Genomic DNA, 15,065 nt, shown 5'->3' on the forward strand with positions numbered 1-15,065 from the left:
ACTTGTGTTTTACGACCATTATTCAGTATTTTCATTTTCACTGTACACTGGCGAAGAGTCACGTTTTAAATACATTCCCTGAAATCTTTCTTTCCCCCATTTGGTATGGCTTGCATGACTAGAGACCGCTCACTAAAATGAGGAGTTTAGGACTTATCAGTAAGTTCGTATTCACTTAGGAGACATTGCGGTGTGAAAATGAAAAAGACTAAATTAATTACTACCTTGAGAATCCCCAGCTGTACTAGAGCTGAAAAGAAAATTCATATGGCTGTTCTACTGATTTCATAGTCACATTGTAACTCTCTGCAAGTTAAAAAAAAAGAAAAATTACAAGAACCATCCAGATATCCTTGATACACTTGTCTAAAAAAAGCTTTAAATGGAGTGTTTATCGGAGAAAGCACAGAGCTGAGTGAGAAAAAGCATGCTCCATTCTTGTTTGTGCTATTATCAATATTGATCTGACAGGCTGGGCCGATTCACGGATCCTCGTTTCCCACTTTCTTTAAATTACTCCCACTGAGAAAAATTGCTTATTTCTCCATTGAGCTTGGAAGCACAGAGACTGTTGTTCAACAGATTCACACATTTCTTGTTAGCTAACCAGCCTGCTTGTCCACAATTTTGATCTTTGCTGACATTCTTTGATTTGTGGAACTACTAAGATCCAGCAAGAGATTCTGCAAAGATCAAATTTGGAACATTTTTTATAGTCTCTTTTCCCTCCATGACTTTTCTGTGTATTAGCCCTATTCCTTGGGCTGAGTCAGAAGCCTTATCAATGGTAGTGCCTTTTGCACAGATGTGCTGAAAGCATTTTAGCCCAAACTGTGTTACCACTTAAACGGCTGTGATCAGTACTGGACTTGCAGCCATCACCAGTTACAGGTACAAAATGCATTACTGTAGATAATGCTCAAGTGCCAACCCACACAACTTTTCTTCCCAAAAGTATTTAAATGTTTTTAGAGACCATACTGTAGTATCACAAGTAACTCACCTATTTAGAAATCTAAGTTTTACTACTGACACAAAAGCAAAGTGTGACTTTGTTCATTTTCCCAGCCTTTAATTAGTTTCTTTCAATTGGTTGTGCAAGGGTTAGAGTAAAGGAGTTGAAGACACTTTTGCTGCTGGCATTTTTATTAAAAAAAGAAATATAATTTCAAATGCATAATGATTTGCTGAATAAGATGCCAATTTTCTGATCAGTGCCACCCCCTCAGATGGGTGGTCAAGAGCAAAATTAATCATTTTTAGGTTCCAAACAATTGTTATCATACTGGGAGCTGCTCTGCTGCAAAGGCCAAAGATGAGAAATGCTCAGTGTTCGTGTAAATTGATTATATGCACACATACTCCCTGCAATGATGAGAAAACTTTTTGACATAACCTCCATGTCACATTTCTTTAGCTATTCACAAAGTACCCTGATGTTTTCACACTGCTGAGAACTCAGTTGGGGCTAATTCAGTCATGTACTCTAACAGTTCTATGCTGCATATTCTCAGCTGCATGTAAATTGCCTGAGCAAATACAAAGGGAAATAATAATGACAATTACAATTACAATAATAACAACAATAATCACTTTCAAAGCCCCATTCTCCCACCATACCAAGAAGCCTTAAAAAGACGGCATTAACCTCACCTTATTCCTGGGAAGCAAGGTGAGATGCAGGGCTGAGGAGCTGGCGCTGCTACAGCCCCACTCCAGAATTCCCACCTACAAACCCTTGGTTTTTGGGGCAGCCTCTGGTTACTCCTGGTCCGCCCTTGCAGACCCTGAAATTAAAGTCTAACTTCAGAGACACCCGAGGGCATCTTTTGTTAACTTTCTCAAGGAAGGGACTCTGCAAAGGGAAATGAAAGCCAACTCTCATCACAGTTTTAACTTCGCAGAACTACTTCAGATGTTGTCCAACTGGCCAAACCACGGCGCACACACCAAACAGGTAGATACCAAGGTTTCCAGACCTCTGGAGGGATTTCTTTTGTACTTTCCTAACTGCGCTGCCCCTACCCTGTCACTGGGTGCTCGTCCTAGCTGTACAGGTGGTGTGAGGAGATGCGGGGACACTTTTGCCGAGCTGCTCAGCCTCTGTGCAAGGTCAGGGTGGCACCAGCTCCCTGGGACCATCACCCATCCCACGGCCAGCAGCACCCTAAGTGGGGAAAAATCTCCCACTTTAACCTCTCTGGGACAGAACTGGGAACAGCACCTCGTTCTCATGATGATCAGCCCTGTTCTGCTCATCACATTTCACAGCCCCGTGTAGAAAACCATGTGTATCTGGTTGCCTGTCTCCTACGGCAGAATGAGATCCAAAAGGGCTTCCTTCATAAACCAGTAGGTTCTTGCAGGAATGTTGTGCTGCTGCCTTCTAACAGCACGCACTACGGCACAAAGGAGAACGGAGCAACAAGCAGATGCAAAGCTAAAACCACACCTCCATCTCTTGATTTTCTGAAGCACAATTTTTTTCCTTTAAAGTTCAAGTCTTTCCTCAGAATTTGTGACAGATAATGAGGAAATAATCGTTTTTAATGTAATGTAATAACTGGAGCAGCTTAAGTGCTTTCTTATATTTTAGAATAACTGGCTATACTTTCTAAACACTTATTTTTTTTCCCTTTAGTGACACGTTGTTGGTGTCTTTGGTTCCTGTTTTTTAAAATTATTTTCTGAATTCTTTTAAAGATAGAGAAGTATTTAAACTTCCCTTCAGAAATGACAATTTTTTCAGCATCTAAAACATGGATTTTTTTTTTCTTCCCAGAGGGAAAAGAAGACTTGAACCATTTAATAACTAGCGAAAAGTTTTGATAGGAAAAGACTCCATGTGCTACTGTAAAGTACAATCCGATTTGAAGAGCATATTATTGAGATTACTACAAATTTCAGGGGACTAACAGAAACAGCAACTGCAACAATCAAGACTCATCATGAACACCTGCTTCAGGACTTAATTTTGCTTTAATGGGCTATTACCAAGGCTTCTCTAAGAAACTCCCTCGTCCCCCCCCAAAATCAATTTTGGATCAATGCAGACACACATGCCCTGTGTAGAGCCTTCTGTTCTTAGGACAGGATTAAAAGATTCGTTAGTTTTACGATAGCTTGGTTAAAAGATGGAAATTAAAAACAACAAAAAAAGAGAAGACGCACATGTCCCACACAGTTTAGATCTCTTCTGCTTAACAAACTCAGCATTTGCAAAGGTTTGACAGACGGGATGCAACTTTTTATTGATTATCACAGTAATAAGGCTCTAAAGAATCCCAAAGCACAGTGCTCAGTCTCCGTGAATGATCAATTAAAAGCCGGCTTGAGAGCCTGCTTCCACCAGAATTTACTGCCATTTCTTAGTGAAACTAAGGTAGTACAAAACCAGGGCAGACAAGCAGTTTTTAAAAACAACTCTGTGTGCTTTGAACCAAACAAGTACAAAAACTTTATACAGAGCAGATGTCAGTGAAGGAATATTATGGAAGAGGTATTGTATTCCTTCACTGACTTTGCAACAGCAAGTCTCTATGTTCTCTAAGTTAACCCTGAGCTCTGTTTTTCTTTAATCAAAAATAAGACATAGGAAAAGTCTAAAAGAGTTATAAATTCATTATATAAACCCCAATAGCAGATAAATAGCCTTAAAGGGAATTTTAGATATTGCACAATACAAAAACAGACATTACCCACAACTACATTTCATCTACAATTTGATCAAGTTCTCACAGTTTTCTAGAACAGGTTTTTAAAAAATATTTCATTTATTATGAAATACAATGCTATTCAAAGTATAGAAATCAAGACTTTTTCTACTGAACATATAGATTTCTTGAACAAACTGCTAATGAATATTGCCTGCACAAAGGAAAACATTTCAGTTGTCCGTTTTGTTAATAAGATTAAACAGTCTACTTTTTACTCTAAAGCCACTTTAAAAGCAGTAAACATTATTTTCTCTGTCTACCTAGTTACATCAGATTCAGTGGGGTTTTGGATAACCGCATACAGAAAATCTGGTCTTAGGCAAAAAAGGACATTCTGTTGGTACAACAGACTGTGTATTTTTATTCTTTAGCAATGTGATTTTCAAGAAACACAGAGAACGTATATACTGTATGCATCAGATTGCTCGTCTGAGTTCAGAACAAATAAAACCAAAAACATTTTTAAGGGTTTGTTGGTATTCTGGGCTCTTTTTGAGAGGTGATATCTGCTTTGCTTACGGGAAGGCAACAGAATAAATTCTAAAAACAGGCAATGATTTAACCCTGAGGGATCAGATACTGCACTCTGATTATCTCTCACCAACATATTGATTAGATCAACTTTTTGGATGCAGAATAGTCTTTGTTGCATAGATATATTATTGAACTTTCAGTTCTTTTCTGCTTTGCATAATCAGAAACTACATGGTTTTCACTTAAAAGACAGCAACTCTATTCAATGTAATCATTTTCCCACACGTATTTACAGTTCTATTTTCAAAACATTTTGCCTGAGTTGCTGAGTAAACAGAGTTCACATTTACTGATAACAAGGACTCACACAAATTGTTTGTATGCAACCAGAAACAGAGCTTTAAGATGCAGAACATATAATGACGACATTTCAAAAGAGAAACTTTCTTATCGAGCTCACTGGTGAATAGCAAATGAACTTAATAGCCCCAGCAAGCAGAAAACATGCAATATATTTGCAAATGTCTTTTACAGATTAAGAAAAAGTGCTTGGAAATCCTCCTCGCTCACCGAAAACCTTACAATCACCTAGCAACCTATGTTACTGCTGCTTTCAATTTTGAACAGGCAGCCTTCACAGTCAAAGATGTATCTGAGCCAACTGATGCAACTGTAAGTTTAAAGCAAAACAAAAAAACCAAAACAAAACAGAGATTTTTGTTGTTGCTGTTGTTATTTAAATAAATTGCCCCTACCTTTCTTCTGCGAGTACGATGGCGACTGCACTTGAGAAAAAGTAGGTTTTTCTTCGGTGAAATATTCAGGTTGGTTGTACTGATTCAGGGCCATGTCCATGTCAGAGTACTCGCTTTTAAACACGTTTCCAGGGTAACTACAGGTATAAGGCTGATTCACCGCCCAGGCCTGTTCCATATATATGTTGTTACTGTGCAGGACCTGAGCATCGCAACTGCTGTAACCCTGATTATCTTCGATATATGTGCAATAATCAGTGGACTGCATGTAGCAGTTGCTACCGGCAGCTGGATGCACTTCATAGATTTCTTGCATACAGTAGTTCATTTTGTTACCCTATCTCAGCTGCTACTTTACGTACACACACACATGCATACACAGGCAGGCATGCATACACATGGAACCGGAGAGAAGCAATGAATATACACCAACAAAAGTTGACCGCAAAACAGCCCGTTTTACTTTGGAGCGGCACCTGATGTGCTAAAATCCTATTTATATTGGGACGGCTTGTGAACTCCCCTGCCAGTCAAACATATTGGGAAGCAGATTTATGACAGTCAAAGGTCTTAATCTGTGACTGTAAGTTAATTCCAAGGGAAGATGGCAGGCAGGTAGCAATGACCACCAGACAAAGAAGCGATGACCCGACAACCCTCCTGTTCCCCCCGTTTGTCTGGAATAATCATTTTATAAACCACTTCCAGCCTTTTCCAATATGATTAGAAAATGATTACTAAGGCGAGGACACAGTTATGTCACTGTAGTTGTCAACTTAAGTGTGAAGCATTATAAAGACTGCTTAAGAACTCCCAGAGGGGATACGCTGAAAATCCTAAAATCAATAATCCTGTTTTTCAGCATTAAACCATAGAAAATCCAATAGTGCTGTGCTGATGACCCAAACAGTAGTCTAGTTTTACAAAATTTAGCAACTTAATCTGTCATCAGCTTTATTGATTTTGGTTTACAGAATTACATGCATGAATCTCCCCAGCCTTCCCCACATACACAATCCTCCTCGCTGCCCGCTAATGCATTTACGGGAAAGCAGCTTTTCTAAACTTCAGTCATTCGAGGAGGTAATTTCTATTGAGTTCAACAGGTGGGAAACTTCAAAATAATATAATCAGCAAAAAGAGCACTGCTTAAATATTATTAATAAGCTAATTGCTTTGCTGTTCTGTTTTGTTTTCGTTTCTGTTTCCATAATGAAGTACTTTTGGAAGTGCATCGTTTCCAACAACAGACTGTGTAGGGTAAGGAGGGTTTTTGCTCCTTTTGGCTCACCAACGAGCTATGAATATGTCAATGTCACTACAACAAAAACTATATGATCTTATGATTGCTTAAAACACCCCAAACCTCAATACAATCGATATACCTTGCTTAATCTGTCATTCTTTTTGACCTAAATTATTTTATTTTAACTTACATTAGCTACTATTTGTTTTTACCTGACAAAATAAGTTTTTTTCTTCAGAGCACAGATAAAATATAGTAAAACTTGTGAAGTCAGTAACAAGACAGTATCTCTCTTTAAAGTTTGTTCTTATTTCTAGGAAGCAGGTAATTTGATAATGAGGTCTTAGTTTTCCTATTTCCCTCATTTTAAACAATCTACAGGATTGCCAAAATGACTGTAGAGGTTGGTCCTTTTCATGTAGGATCTTAGGTACACATATAAAAACTTTGATGAACAAACACTCAAGTGGTCCTTAAAAGTTCAGCAAAATATGTAAGAACCGGGCATGACATGTACATGTTTCTCCCTATCTGGTATCGTTTAATGTTTCAGTCTAAGGCAAAGAGCTGATGGATAAATGTTCTCCCTTCCAACATACAATTCTAGAGAACCTATCTAAACAAGAAGCATTGCCAATTAGTATCTAATCTGCAGGCTAACATAATTCAGCACAAGTGCTTCTATGGACCAGAGGTGCTAAAATTCATGCTTGGATTTTTAATTTTTGTTCCTCTAACTATAAATGAAGCATCTTTAACACACATATTCTATTAACTTGCTCAGAAAATAACACCACATTCAGTAAGTCAGAATGAACTCTATCAAGATCAATTCTACTGAATCAAATTGCTTCTGAAATGAACCTCTTCTGCTACAGCTCGAATAATTTAACCTAACATCTTACTTCACTAAGAACATTAATAGTTAATGAAATCCCAGAAGTAAAACACAAATGGAACCTCATTCTCCACGCTGTTTTTACCAAAGACCTAACTCAACAAATAGCACTGTGAAATACAAAGTGAAAAAGTACACAATAAAAGTTAATTTTTGTTTTAGCTCAGGCCCATGATCTAGATTTTAAAAGTGATTTTATCTGTGACAAAAAAAATATATCTTAAGCAAGATCCAATTTTTCAGGAATGGATGTTCAACACTTCATAAAAACATGCCCTGTTTCCTCAGAAACTCTGCCACAGCTGTTCACAAAGGAACCCCCAAACCATCCCCATTTGTGTGAACAGTTGGTAATAGTGTAGTACATACAAATGTAACACATACAACCTGCCGAGCTTACCTCTCCACACTCCCCAGAAACAAACAAACAAACAAACAAAACCCAAAACATCTTACAAGAACAATACACGAGTTGTTCATTTATCACAAACCACTCTCCTATACAGTTAACAGGAATTTAAGTGAGAGCTTGCACAGAGGTGAGGCTGTATTTTACAGGTTAGCAGAGCAGAACAACTAGATACGTTTATACCATCCAGAAAAGCTTTGGAGAACCAGGCTTTAAATTCTTACTGGGAATTTTTTCCCCATGTGGGTTAGTTTTGCCAGATGACTCAAAAGTCCTAAGAATCTTCTCTGCTCTTGTTCTTTGTCCCCCAATTTGATTTAGGTTTGTTACTGAAAAACTAAACAGAATAGAGACCATGTGTAGACAGAGCTGTCCCAGCCAGGACGGCACCTGAGGATACGGTATCTCAATGTGGCACAGCCTGTGACTTACTTTCTGTTCCAAAAGAAATCCCTCAAACATCTTTTGTTTTCTAATGCTATGTCAATTATGCTTAGAAATGTGTCACATTTACTATTTTTGCCAGAATTACTGTAATACTGCAAGGAAATTAAATTACATGAAAATGTGAAGAATGAGCAGAAAATGAAAAACGGATGAAAGCATTTTCTGACCAAAAAAAAAAAAAGGGCATTATAAATACTGCCGTACTGCTGGGGAACGGGTGCTCCTTACCTGTAATGTGCTACCATTAAAAAGGTTTGTAGCACTGCAGATTGTTGTTCCCTTGGAAACAAATCAATTCAAAAAACCCTGCAAAGATTTAACATCCCTATTAAAACTGAAATATTTTCATTTTAATCTCTTATAGGCCAATCCTGTAGGTCCCTTTCATGTACCACTTTGAACAATTAATAAATCACCTGATGAAAGACAGTCAGGTGAAGTCTTTATCAAAAGTCTAAAAGTGGAGGAGAAAATAACATAACAACTTTTCTTTGTCTTGTATTCTGATTTGAATACTAGAGTCTTTAAATCATGTTCTGTTGAGCTTTCATTGCCTTCAGCAATGTAGTACCACCCTTGGAATTTTATTAGTTCACAAGTGTCTCATTATATGAACACATGGAATCACTGGCAGAATAAAACCTCCAGTGTGAGCAAACAGGCTGGCGATAAAACAGAAATTTTGATACTGCTGCAGCAGAGAATCCAAAGTTTGAACACTTCACAGTCTGAGGTGTCAGTTCACTGTACGAAAAAAAGGTAGAAATTACTTGCTGAACCTGAGTTCTGAATGTCCCAAAGGTTTTGAAATACTCACCCTGGTGTAAATCAGAAGTGTAGGTGCAGTGGGAAGAAGTCAGGCCGAGAATGCCTGAAAGGAGGTGTCTGCAGGAGGGCTGCGGACCACGCAGCTTTCTCCTCAACTCCTGATTTAAAAGCTCTGGCTAAAACTTTGAGTTATGAACAATCAAACACCCCACTAAGGGGCATTTCTCTTGTGACTTAGCTACAAACACCACCAAAATGAACCCAGATAAATCTTAAGGCCAGACAGTATTCCTGTGGATGATCCTCCCAATGGAACACCCCAACCAACTGAGGTCCCTTACAAACAAAAAAAGACGTGTCATTCAGCACAACCCATTCCTCCTGTCTACCTCTACCACCCAGGTGACTGGCTCTGCAAGAGCCAAATTCTCCTGATTGTTCTCAAACTGTGAACCCCTGGTTAGAGTCCTGGCTATCTCTGTGTTCCAGGAGGGGCCTCTGTGCACCACTTATAAAAGATTCGGCAGTGTCAGTCTGCGGGAATTATCACATAGCATTGAAACTAGTCAGGGCAAATGGAAGGATTTTGTGTTGGTTGCGTTCATGCTTTATGCGCACAGATGAATAAAAATCCAGTATTCAGTCAAAAAGTCGTGCACATTTGAAGATGCAGTTGCAAGGATTAAACATACCGTTCTGAACTAGTTACAGATTTTCTTGTTGACTGCACTTTCTCAGACACCTCTGATGAAGGTTATGGTGGAAAAAAAATGTAGATCACTGCTCTGCAAGGAGAACACAAATCTGCACGTTCAGGGCTCACACCACATATCCCAGACAGTATCTATCTTGTCATGTCATAAAGAAAATATAATGAAAACTGTAACAGCTTTTGAGCAGAAGTACTAATGTGGCTTTTGCAACACACATCATCTGTCAAATACAGCTATCTCCGTGCCGACATGATGAGTTACCACCTCTCTTTAATGTATATATTCGCATTACCTTATTCATTCACTTTACGTACTGTGATCGGAGACTCAAAATGGTTCCTCAAAAATATGACTACGCAAACTTACTGTTTGAGGAATCTATGTATCAACTTTTTCCATCAGTCCTGACCCTCCTGGGTCTTAGTGTTAAACTAAGAAAACCTCTAACATCAGAATCTGAAAAATTATTGAGCACTTACAAGAACAAAAAATTAATTCTATATATTATGTATCTTATTTTGAAAACTCTACTTGTGACTAAATAATGAAGTATGTAGAGTTATGGAATTCTAGTACTGTAAAGTTACAGTAGCATTCGACAGCTCCTGGAGTATGTCTCAGAAATGAAGACATTAAAAATTGTCATTTTGTCTACACTATATTTATTATAGCAAGTGATACAGTTGAGGGGAAAAGAGCTAAAGCTTCCTGGCATTAAAATCATTTATTTGGGTTTGCAACAGATGCAGCAAGCTTCAAACTAGCTGCCCCTGGTTTAAACATGAGGAAAACCTTACACAATAGCACACCTCTTTTCTCAACATGTTTGAAGTTAGTCCTTTCTCTAAAACCGCTTCTCTCACAAAACTTGCTGTGCCTCAGTTATGACACTCCACTAAATTTGCATGTGACTCACAAAATGCCAGTGTGATGTGCTTTTCATTGAAACACTTCAGACTCATTAGTCTGTTTGGGTAACAAAGAATGTCATCGTTTATATTTAAATGTTCAGATTCACTACAAATCCAGTTCTCCCTGAAAATATTTGACACCTTGAATAAATCTGGTTAAAAGAGAATGGAGCTTGCTCTTTCATGATCAAGACTGTTCCAGGGTTCATGGCTGCTTTTTCTTGTGCTGGTTCCTTGCACTGTTCTCCACACATGTAGGTACCACACAGTCTTGTCAGAAAGCATTTGCTCCTTGAGAGGTCTGCCAACAAACCAGCTAACAAAGTTCTCAAACGGTGTTTGACAACTTTTAAGATAGTCTCTGAGCAAATACTGCTAAGAGTAATTATAGACCTGTGACCCAGACAACCCAATTTGTTAAGTCTCCCCATATCTCCTAATTGGAAGACCCTGTTAGCAGACATCAGTTAATCACGCAGCTTATCGCTTGAGAAAGTAACCACCAAGACTTCAAACATGTACCTTTTCTGAGTCATTCCCTACCCCAACTCCACATGAAAACTGCGAGGTAAAAAGTTCCATGTGTTCAAAAATAAAACCGAGCAGCAAGCTAGCTAATGTAGCTTGACACAACATAATTAACAGACTCTTGGGTGAGACTGTCTGGGTTTGGCAGCCTCCTGACAGCCCTTAGTAAGACGTTAAAGCGATCAACACCTGACATCTGTTAGCAAAGAGGCACTCTGAGGTAAAGAGCAACTAAAGCTAAAGAAATCAGGTACTTAGACCAGTTTAACTTTTTCATGAGGTGATATCCTGCCTGACACTGTAATCTTTCTTCCTGAAGTGACGCAAGACTTAAGTAAAGGAAAACAACTTGTAGTCCCTCCCTTCCAATATGCAGCAATTATTTTTTAGGTGAAGAACAATGAACAACTACTTATCCCTGTGTAAAAAGGAATAAAAATAACTTCAGCACTAAATTTGTGCCAATACCTAACCAAATGTGATTCTTAAAAGGAATTCCTTTAATGCTGTGCTGATGCGAACAAAAAAAGCTACCTGAAACAAAATGCCTAATTCAACTGACTGCTGAGGCAAAGAATATCCACGACAAGAAGTTCCATTTATTTGAGTCCTCTATGTGGACTTACTGAGGCTTTGGGGATGGTTAATAATAAGAAAGAAGAAAAGACAACACAGTTGCAGGTTAGAGATGAACACCCTGAAAGTAGTAAAAGAATGCTTTAATCTGCCTTTGCATTTTTAATATATAAGATATATGTTTTATTTTAAAAGGTCATGTTCAGAAAAGATTTTGGATCAGCTTATCAAGCCCATAAAGAGAGAGACAAATGCATTTTTAAAGGGCTAAAGGATAGATATGATTTTATATTAAGTATCACACAGAAAACCTCAGTAAGTACTCATCACATTGTCATCAGTGCACTTCACAAAGCTACTAAATTCAATAAAAAGGAATACTAAAAATCACAATTATCCCTGTTAAAAAAAAAATGGTAACAAGAAAACATTCCCCACATAATAATGCTTTTACTAATGGCCAAAGCCCTGACTATAAACAAAGATGTAACAACCTGTTTGCTTTGTTTGTTTGGTTGTTGTTGTTGGTTTTTTTAATACAGCATTTGCTGTGCTCTGCATAATAATGCCAATTACCTGTATACTTTTTTTCTTCTTTTTGGTATTCCTGGGCACTTGGCATGACTTGAAAGTTTGCTTTTGTATGGCCTGGCCGTAAAATGGTGCCAGTCCAAGCTGAAGCATGTCGACAATGCAAGAGCTGCTGTCCGTTCCTCTGGATATCATGATTTTTGGAGTGTCTTTTCCTACACAAACGTTTTTCCGGTATGCCCATTACATTCCATTTCTGATTTCTGTCAGGAAGGTGAATCAGTCTGTCCCATGACAGGAGGCCACGTCCTGGATGTTTGGCAAATACTGCAGGGCTGTTACAAGCCGTTGGCACTGCCAAGATCTTGCTCAGGTGTGGAGTTTTGGAAAGCAAGTGGTTCCCCAGCTCTCCTGATGCCGTGGTATTCCTGTGCATCTCCACCGGACCGCACTGGTACGAAGCGGAGCCTTTCAGCCATGCCCATTCAGCCACCATAGCTCCCCTTCGGTATGAGTAAATATAAAATTTTCCTGTCTGTGAAGCCTGAACGAGTAGGCAGATCTATGTGGACAGGCTAACGCTAGATGTAACTTTCACAACATCGCCACTACAACACGGGCCTCAGGGCAAGTTACCACCAATTTATTGCCTTGCTCATATGATCATTTGAGGTCTTGTAGGTCAAGGCTGGTCGTGAACAATTTTCAGATACTTAGAACACAAAACATCAAGGATTCAGCCTTGTTTGACTTTGCTCTTATCGTAGGCTGACCTGAGGGACACTCTGTTACCTAAGTGTGACATTCTTATGTGGGCATGCTTAGCAGTTCCGCTCGTGCTACCTACTGCCCTTCTCAAGTTGTGGTCACAGGGGAGTATCAGACACTAATTTTATCACCGGAGTATGGGCATCTGGGTCCAGTGCTCACATAATGAACAATACTAAAGCTGCATGATTTGATCTGATTAGCCATAATGATGAAGCAAATTTATTTATTCTTATATAGAAGAAACTGAGATACCACTAGCTGATAAATCTTTAAAACTAAATATAGCCCATTTTCTGTTTTCAGGTAGCAAAACTAAACGCTGCAGAAATGGCACATCAGAGATGATACTCCACAGTAATTATTTTATTTTATATTATATGTATAAAAATTCAAATACAAAATAGCTTTCTCGCTTGCATATAGAAAAATAGCAAATTACAGATATTTGATGATTGATATCCACTGTGGTTTTAATCATAGCAAGACTCTGCTATTTTAATGGACCTAAGTGTTAATCTTACATATATTTCACTCAGTAATTCATATACATATTAGTAAATAAGTGCATATTAAGTAATTTCCTGATAAAAACTATTAAAAATAAGTTTAGATTTCAGTTACCACATCTATCATACTATTGCTGTTTCTGAAAGTTTTGCCTTAGGACATCTCTTAAGTTGAACATTGCTAATATAGGACATATTCAGATGACTTAATTATGGTTAGCATTAAATACTGTTATCCTGTGTTAATCCCTGACAGTATATATAGCTTTCCTCAATATCTTATTTTAAATATCAATGCATACCTCTTTTTCTGCTGGGAGTGTGAGCTCACCTGATATTTTAGGTTAAAAGTCCATTCCTTCTACTCACTGTATCTCAGATGGACATCAATAACATGATTTGTATCAGAAACTATCTGGCATCACAGACTTCAATGCATAGGGCAGTTAACTACAGAATTTGCAGTCACCTACTTCTGGCTTTATAGATGTGCTCTTGGTTCAGACTTGGTTTTCCTAGTAAAAGCTATCTCTAAATGCAGGCAATATGGCAGGAGAATACCACTTGTAGGAGGACAATTAGATTTAAAATAGAAGAGTGAAAGTAACCCAGAAAATACCAGGAAATTTAAAAAAAAAATAAAAGAACAGAATATATATATATATATATATATATATATAATTTTTTTTTCCATAATTGGAATACTTCTCTATCTTCTAGACTTAATAATACATTTAAGCTCAAAGGGAGAGACTGGGTAAGACCCTCTGTGAGCTGCACAGAACTTCCCTGTAAGACCTGACCCAAACTTGGCCACTTCACTCTCCTTGGCACGAGAGGAGCTGCGCACTACAACCCACCCTTCTGCGAGGCTTGGTGTAACCTCAGACACCCTTCATTACATGGCTACTCTCCTCTTTCTTCTCTTCCTTCAACTTCTAGTTCTCTCCCTGCATGGATAATGTTGCATCTTTATGTAAACGCAATAGTCAGGCATACACAATATATATTTTTAAAATAGGTATTTCTATAATTCACAACTAAAGAGGTACTTCTATGTTTTGTTGATTTCTTGAGCAGACTACTGACCCAACACAATTCTTGACCTTGTTTGAAAAAGTCAGTTATATTCTCAGTTACTCAGTTCTTGCTATTAGTCCTGGAAGTTAGGCCAGTGATTCCTTATTCGGGGTGTTCAATCTTGTTAGACAAAATTTTCTATATCATTTTCCCAAGTTTATCTTTGGTATTAAAGGTCACCTTTGCTGTCATTTAGCCTATGAGGATTTGCCTTACCTTTGATTTTAATTAAAAAATATACACTCACAGCAATATTAAAACTTTTGTTGTGCAAGGCTTCAAAGAGGATGTCACACAAGGCTTACAAATTTTTAACTTTAGCAAGGAATTCTAAACCCCTCCTTAAAGTAAAAAATAAAATTTAAACCTATTTTTCACTTTCTGTGTTTGCAAAGCAGCTGTGGGATTTTTAAAAATGATTTGAGATCCATTTCAACTATGAGAAGAAACAGATTCTATTATAGCTTCCATCATTTGGAATTTGCCAAGGTGAAACTTCCAAATGTTAACTCAGCATCAAATAATTTAATCTTTTCTTATCTTTTTAGTTCCCTCTGAAATTTGTCTCACTATTCTGACTCCTATGCTAGCTACAGTTTATTTAATTTCACAAATTCCCTTCAGACACCAGGGACATTTTACATTCTATGCCAGACAACGATTAAGTTGGAAGGAACCACCACTGAGGAGGTCTCATTTAGTTTCCTTTTCTTATACCTCCTGTACTGTGGTGCAG

The 15,065-nt window shown here is 38.0% G+C and overlaps 1 protein-coding gene across 12 annotated transcripts in view; it reads right to left on the reverse strand.

The window, feature by feature from the left end:
* Positions 1 to 15,065, reverse strand: part of THRB (thyroid hormone receptor beta) — a 163,091-nt gene that overhangs the window by 27,439 nt on the left and 120,587 nt on the right. The window contains exon 1 of one of the 12 annotated variants that reach the window (XM_021298314.2): positions 12,018 to 12,567. The exons of 10 other annotated variants lie outside the window; for them this stretch is intronic. In XM_021298314.2, the coding sequence (XP_021153989.1) occupies positions 12,018 to 12,468 (451 nt within the window). In that variant the 5' untranslated portion in view covers positions 12,469 to 12,567. Of the gene's footprint in view, positions 1 to 4,945; positions 5,371 to 12,017; positions 12,568 to 15,065 lie in introns of those variants that run through there. One more of the 12 variants, XM_005499169.4, reaches the window with a different exon arrangement.

Source organism: Columba livia, chromosome 2, assembly GCF_036013475.1.
Source record: "Columba livia isolate bColLiv1 breed racing homer chromosome 2, bColLiv1.pat.W.v2, whole genome shotgun sequence".
Classification (NCBI taxonomy): domain Eukaryota; kingdom Metazoa; phylum Chordata; class Aves; order Columbiformes; family Columbidae; genus Columba; species Columba livia.